Here is a 7651-nt window from a genome sequence, read left to right as displayed (position 1 = left end):
GGGGGTGTATGTGGGTGTGGGGGGGGGGGGGGTTGTCCTGTCCTCCCTGAGATTTATTTTTTTTTTTTTAAATAAAGTAGATGCCATTTCCTGCATTCTGGTTTATTTTAATGGGTTGATAAACATCTACGTTTACCTCCATAAGTAAACACTCGACACAACAAGAAGTAGCGCTAAGCCAGCGGCGTGCAATACAGACATGCTAGCTAAGATGCTACAGACGTATCGTTTTGCTTTACCTGCCTAATAATAATCACTTTGTACAAAATCAGTTTAGTGTTAACTGATAATAACAAATAAAGATTAAACGTATGCAACCAGAAGTTGCAACATACTGTATATCTACATACAAAACACACAAAACAAAGTAAACCTAGCTTTAAGCATTAATCTCTAATTTGACCATTAAGTATACTGTACAATGTAATTATTACAGAAAATGACAGATTTACTTGCAGTTACCTTCGTACAGATGAACATGTGGTACTTCCTGGTCATCACTGTTGTATTCAGCTGATCATGAGCTCGTCCGCAGGACTTTAACCATCTTCTACATTTTTCCAGACTCGGTTTAGGTTTTGGAAATAGAATAAACTGCATTCTACTCTCTAAATCAGGACTATTCAACTAAACTGTTCAGGGGGGCACAGTTACTGAAAGCCAGCAGCTCAGGGGCCGGACACCGGACATCCAGCCATTAAAGTTAGGGATGCACGATATTGGATTTTTGACCGATATGCCGATATGTTAAAACTTATTTGGCCGATACCAATACCGATATTTTTCCCCTAGACCTACTTACAGAAACTACATAGCTTTCTCTGCTGTGGAATTAAAATATATTATTCAGCATGGTTGTTGTCAGTTTGACCAGCTACCAAATGCCAAAAAGGTGACTGAAAATGATGTAGCACTTCAATTTGGATTATGTTTCATGTCAAACTGTCATTGGGTCGTCGTACAAAAACAGTGCCTTTTATATCGGTGAGTTATTTTGATGGAATGTCCGATATTTAACTTTAACGTCAATATCGACCGTTACCATGCCGATAATATTGTGCATCCCTAATTAAAGTCATTATGTAAATAAACCAAGCATTACAATGATCTGTTACCTTTTAAATTTGTTTATTTTGTTGCATTGAATCATAAATGCAATAAACAACCCAAACCCAGAACCGCCTAAAAAAACAAACAAAAGAATAACTTTTTTCAGGGGTGGGGGCGCTGTGTTAAAATTTAGGGGTTCTTGAGCACCCCTCAAAAGAGCCGAGCTTAAATTGTGATGGCCACAATGAATCCAGCTGTCAATATGAGGCCATGCCTCAAAACATCTGTGAATACTTGTGTCAAAGGCTGTCTTTGTAAAGCCAGCTGATTTTATTAGTTGTGTTTTATGGATTTGTTGACAGTTTTAGATGTATTAGTGCTGTTGTTTTTTATGGACGAGTAAAGAAACATTGTTTTAATTTAAACCCTCATCAAGCCAGATTCAGAAGTAACAATAGGGCAATTCAGAGGAAGCAACTATCACTGTCCTCTTCTGATTATTTAAAAAGCTACATAAAATAACAACTTGATGAGAGGGTTTTAAGGATTGATGCTCTTCTTTGAGAAAAAAAAATGATCAGAGGCTCCGATCCACAAGTGAGACAGCATCACAGGTGATCAATGCTAATAAATAACATTTAACACTTTTCATTTAACATAAGTTAAAGTGCTATGCATATGGCTGTTACTGAATATATGTCACCAGCTCTTACAGCTGTTACACAATTTTTGTAGCAAATAAGCCTAAATAAGAAGAATATGTTCTGACAAAGGAAAGTATGTAACATATCGGTTATCGGCCAAATAAGTTTGAACGTATCAGATATTGGCCAAAAATCCAATATCCCTAATCAGAGCAGCTAATAGCCATTATACAGTACACTACAACTTGTTTTTTATTTTTGACACATAACAATTAAACCATACAAAGATGTTCAAGTATACACAGAAACTAGAAAAGTTGGCCATCATGCATCTGTTTGGGTGTTGGACAGTTCGATATAATCACACTCTTGATTTTGTCCTGAAAGTTTGTTGTTGTTGAGGGAACCAAACAAAAAGCCCCCCTAACATGAACTCTCCCCCTATGAGCCAAAGTACACTGACACAAGGACATGTCAGGTGTAATGACCCTGTTCTGCTGCCTTATAATCATCTTAGTTTGCACAGGTGTGGCTAACGCTGGTTGTTTTTAAAAACTGGCAATAAGTAATTTGTGACTGATCAGCTGATCAACGTCCATATGTAATTAAAGGTCCAGCATTCCTCGGAACACACCTGACCCGCCGCTTTCATGCAACAGTTTTAAACTAAAATCATTGTTATGATGAGAAATAACAATAAGTTATAACAGTTTGGGCCAAAACTGTAACATAATGTTATGCACCGTCTCGTGTGAACCTGCCAGATGTTGCACTCAGAGTACCAGCTGTGAATAACTCTCAGCTACTACCAGCATTTCTTGTGTTGGTTAGTTGTGGAGGCTTTCTTGTATTGGGTTAAAATCAAAAGTTCATCAGTTGTGGATGCACATCAAATTACTTTCTGAGAGTTTCAATCAAATGTCTGTTTATGTTAGATTTTGCTAACCAGACCGTAACGTGCATACGCACACACAACCAGGCACAAACATTATCGCCTGCCTTTTGGTGGGTGACAAACAACTTTTTGTATTCTCCTGAAAGTAATAAGAAGTAGAACTAAACAACAAATGTACAATTCACCCGGAGACTGATTCAACGTAGGATCTAATCAAGAGTAGGCTTCTTGCGATAAACAATAAATCAATTAATCACATGATAAATGAAAATTATCGACCTCATTTTCATTTATCGGCTTTATCGTTTCTTCGTGTCTCTCTTTCTACTGAAGACACTGGATGACAAAAGGCTCAAATCTGGTGCTCTTCACTGACTCCTCCCTTTCTTTTTTCTCTTTAAAATCCATTTTAACCGTCCAAAATTGTGTTTTTATATCGTTAAAAGCAGCTAAGCTGAGAAGCTAAGCTATGAGCTAAGCTAACAGGCCGACCTCGGGGGTGGGGGGGAACCTCCGTCTTGCCGAAGCTCCAAAATTCACAGTTGAAACTCGTGCTTTTGTGTTAAAAGTTGTTTTTCTCTGCAAAAAGAAGATGAAAACGTGTTTACTGATTTTTTTTTATTAAAAGCTTTGTGTGACAAATGCTAAAGAGCTCAAACCACAGCGAGCATCTGCCATTTTGAGAATTGAAGAGAGTCAGCCCATGTCACGTCAAGGGGCCTCCCTCCCATTTTTCTTAGCGCCACGCTGCTCGCTCCCTCACTATCATGAATCCTTCAGTTCAAACAACCTTATACTGCCATCTGGTGGTCAAATAGAGGTATTACATGCAAAACAAATGTTTCTTCTTAAATTTGACAATAATTACTATCCATCCATCCATCCATCCATCCATCCATTATCTTTACCCGTTTATTCCATTTTGGGTCACGGGGGTCGCTGGTGCCCATGTCCAGCAATCACTGTGCGAGGGGCGGGGTACACCCTGGACGGGTCGCAAGTCCATCACAGGGACACATAGAGACAAACGAGACAAACAACCATTCACTCTCTCACTCACACCTAGGGACAATTTAGAGTTACCAATCAGCCTAACATGCATGTTTTTGGACTGTGGGAGGAAACCGGAGCACCCGGAGAAAACCCATGCATGCACGGAGAGAACATGCAAACTCCACCCAGAAAGGCCCCTGGACCGGGGTTTGAACCAAGGACCTGCTCGCTGAGAGGCAGCAGCTCTACCAGTTGCGCCACCTTGCTGCCCACAATAATTACTAATTATTGTCAAATTTCAAACAATATTATCATTTATCGCAAAACTTTCTGAGACAATTAATCGCCTAGTTATTGTGACAGGCCTAATCAAGAGTGATATAAAATGCTCTTTTTTTTATGAAGGAAACTGATTAAATGAAAGTTGAACTTGAACTTCAGGTGTTATTCTGTCTTCTTATTTTTGATCCCAGTTATGTCCACCAGCTCTGTCGACCCTGATACCATTTTTGCCAACAACGAGATGAGCCTGCGAGACATCGAGATCTACGGCTTCGACTATGACTACACGTTGGCTTTTTATTCCAGCCATCTCCACACTCTCATCTTCAACATCGCACGAGACATCCTCATCTCCAAGCACAGGGTGCGCTCAGCATCTGACGTTTTATGAAAAATAAACTGTTGTCATGTTCTCAGGGAAAAGCTTCAAACTACTCACTGATGCTGTTTTGTTGTTAGTATCCAGAGGGTCTTCAAAAATATGAGTATATTCCAGATTTTGCTGTAAGGGGACTTCATTATGACGTCCAGAAGGTGAGAAAGCTTTTCTTGTTTTTTTGTTTGTGTTGGATACGTTGCTGAAGCTGTAGTGTAAACCCAATACCGACTCATCAAAGATTTTTATGGTTTGCAATAGGCGCTGCTGATGAAGATAGATGCTTTTCACTATATCCAGTTGGGAACTGTGTACAGGTGTTTAAGTACAAAGATTTTTGTGTTAAAATGTGTACTCCAGTTGCATGGGCTGCATCTGCTGCAAAATAACCCCCTACAAGTGTTGTCATGAACTAATAATTTGGAGTATTTTCTGTTTGTGATGCAGAGGTCTTCATCCGGTTCCTGATGAGGAAGTAATTGCCATGTATGAGGGCAGCCATGTGCCTTTAGAGATAATGAGTGACTTCTATGGCAAGGTGATGATCCCTTCCACACTTGTTTTAAATTGGATGCTAAAATTATACAGCATAATACCAGTATGTACATGATTGTCTCTGTCCTGCAGAGCATACATGGCCACACAATGAAGCAGTTCATGGACATCTTCTCCCTCCCTGAGATGACCCTCCTTTCTTGTGTCAACGACTTCTTCATGAGCCACAACATCGATTATGAGCCTGTCCACCTCTACAAAGATGTAAAGGTTAGTGTGCTTTGTTGTCATTACAGCCTTTTCCTAGTCCCTGATTGCATTTCTTAAGAGCCAACGTGTATAATTAAGAACAACCACATGTTCACAAGTATCGATGCGTTTACATGTTGCAGTGTACAGTGAACTCCGATCATTCAGTGCCATCGTAATTTTAGCGCTGAAAAGCAGCATCTAATTTTAGCCGACCACTCTGCGCCCCCCCCCCCCCCCCAAAAAAAAAAGCCATGTGGCTCTGCTACTTCACAGGAAGTGGTGAGAAATGTGCGCTGTGTGGTCCCCCTGAGGCCAGCTGTCACACTCTTACTGTCTACTGTGTGGAGCTGCGGCGTCTCTGACAGATAGCTGTCATTAACAGCTCTCACACATGCTCTGTTTGAAGAATCGCTCTCATATCCTCCCAGAGATTCAGTATTTAATCATTTTTTTGTCTCCTGCTTCATAATTCTATATTGACCAATGCCTTTTCTAAACCTTTGGTTCCCACTAAACTTTCATTGCGTCTGATGGTCTTTGTGCGTGATGATGATCCTAAGTGTGCAGCCTTTAACCAGGGAGGCTTGATTCCAAGGTTCTCCACTGTGACAACATGATGTCTTACCTCCAGCTGTCTTCTTGTTTCATTTGTATTCAGAGAGGCACGTTCCTGTTTATGTACAGGGTAAAGTTGTTGTCAGTGCTGAATGCTAATGGTGTGTCTTTGATGTTGTGACGTTTTGGCTGAGGCCTGTTTTACTTCTCCTCCTCACAGGAAGCTATCAGAGATGTTCACGTCAAGGGCATCATGTATCGAGCTGTGGAGGCCGATATGGGTAAAATCCTTTTGAAACACATCTAACATGTATGATGACATCTGGGTTATTGGCAAGGCATAAAAACGTGATACAGGCATGACGAGGTTATGATATACAAATAAAGACTGACCAGCAACTGTTGTGGTTTTTTCTTTCCAGAGAAATACATTTGTTACGGTGAGCAAAGCCAAGCTGTGCTAAAGAAGCTGTCAGCTCATGGAAAGAAGATGTTCCTCATCACCAACAGCCCCTTTGACTTTGTGTAAGTGAGCACAAACACAGGGTTTGTTGGAAAGAATATTTTATAATTTTAGCATGTTTGTGTGTTAATGGTGATTCAGAGTCACAGTTTTTATAAATTAGTCAAATCCACCAGCAGTCACATGCCGAAGTGTCCCTGGGCAAGACACTGAACCCCTCATTGCCTCTGATGTGTGTCCCATCAGTGTATGAATGTGATAAATCTCTGATTAGTCTCTTTAGAATGATTTGTTCAATCAGCTTTGTAGAGATCTAGTAGAGAGCTGTATGAATGGGTAAATGAGGACACGTGTTGTAAAGCGCTGAGTATCTGATAAGATAGAAAGGTGCTATATAAGTACAGTCCATTTACCATTTATGCAATGAAGGTCTTGCATTTGCAGATCTGTACAGGAAGTTATTGAATGTGGAGTCTTTTTGAAGTCATGATTGCGTGCATAAATTGTCAAGTTGAGAAATCAAACATGAGAAGATTTTTTGGCACCTGAAAAGATGTTTGTTTGTAGCCTTGAGTATCACAGCAATAAGGAAGGGTTGTGCACAAGCTGAAATCAACTGCTTTTGTTTGAACAAAGTATTTCAAACTGATAGGTCAATAAGTATTTTAGTGGATGCATTTAAAAATGCATGCTAGAACCAATGAAAGTTTGTCTGGGTGAAAGGAGTGCAGGAAGTACAGCGGGTTGTTCACTAACTGGGTTGTTGGCAGTGTTAAAACCCTAATTACTTTTTGTTACGTCCACCAAGGGCACAACATATTAAAGAGGACATGAGACAAAAATGAGGGTTCAACTTTCAGTTTATTAAAGCCGCTGCTTCCTGAAAAAGGGAAGAAAAAAAAAGATGATTAAGAACCCCCAATTCCCATGTCCACAGCTCCAGGACAAAGGGAGAGATTTCAAAAACGGTGCGTCTCAGAAAGTACCAAAAAAACAGAGTGAGCCCAAGAGAGAGCGAGCTCCACAAAACCAGCCTATTTATGGGCGGGCAGAAAAGGCCACAGCCCAAAACAATTAAAGGCTGATTAACTTCACTCAAACAATATCTATTAAAGCAAAACATTAAGGCCAATGTGCATTGCACGTAACACCTTTAATGCATCATCAGTGTGAGAGTTTCTGGACAAGCACTTTGTGCAAATAGTGAAGTGCTGTGACAACGTGTTGATGTAACTGTAAAGTGATTTGAGTAGACAACAGGACCAGAAAATGTTATACAAAAATATAAAGGTCATTTTTGATTTAGCTAGTTTGTGTCCAGTCCCTAGGTGTGAATGAGAGAGTGAATGGTTGTTTGTCTCGTTTGTCTCTATGTGTCCCTGTGATGGACTGGAGACCCGTCCAGGGTGTACCCCGCCCCTCGCACAGTGATTGCTGGACATGGGCACCAGCGACCCCCGTGACCCAAAATGGAATAAACGGGTAAAGAAAATGGATGGATGGATAGTTTGTGTCCAATTTAGTTTGAATTTGAATGTTTTCAACTAACTTTACTAACAGACATGAAGGGATGTGGCTGCAAAACATGACAATGTTTCTGATTTTATTGTTTTTGTAGTCAAACAAACTGTGTATAAGGTGTGTAT

At 40.2% G+C, this 7651-nt stretch overlaps 1 protein-coding gene across 1 annotated transcript in view; it reads left to right on the top strand.

Moving 5' to 3' along the window:
• LOC119416491 (5'-nucleotidase domain-containing protein 3-like) overlaps nucleotides 1-7651 on the top strand; it is a gene marked incomplete at its 5' end in the record, with an annotated part of 34744 nt that overhangs the window by 4599 nt on the left and 22494 nt on the right. Inside the window, 8 exons of the mRNA XM_037683725.1 lie at nucleotides 3359-3395; nucleotides 4056-4228; nucleotides 4324-4398; nucleotides 4502-4557; nucleotides 4688-4778; nucleotides 4868-5005; nucleotides 5763-5823; nucleotides 5965-6067. Of these exons, the coding sequence (XP_037539653.1) occupies nucleotides 3359-3395; nucleotides 4056-4228; nucleotides 4324-4398; nucleotides 4502-4557; nucleotides 4688-4778; nucleotides 4868-5005; nucleotides 5763-5823; nucleotides 5965-6067 (734 nt within the window). The remainder of the gene's footprint in view (nucleotides 1-3358; nucleotides 3396-4055; nucleotides 4229-4323; nucleotides 4399-4501; nucleotides 4558-4687; nucleotides 4779-4867; nucleotides 5006-5762; nucleotides 5824-5964; nucleotides 6068-7651) is intronic.

Source organism: Nematolebias whitei, chromosome 10, assembly GCF_014905685.2.
Source record: "Nematolebias whitei isolate Nwh7 chromosome 10, NemWhi1, whole genome shotgun sequence".
NCBI lineage: Eukaryota > Metazoa > Chordata > Actinopteri > Cyprinodontiformes > Rivulidae > Nematolebias > Nematolebias whitei.
This window is presented reverse-complemented; position numbering and strand designations above follow the sequence as displayed.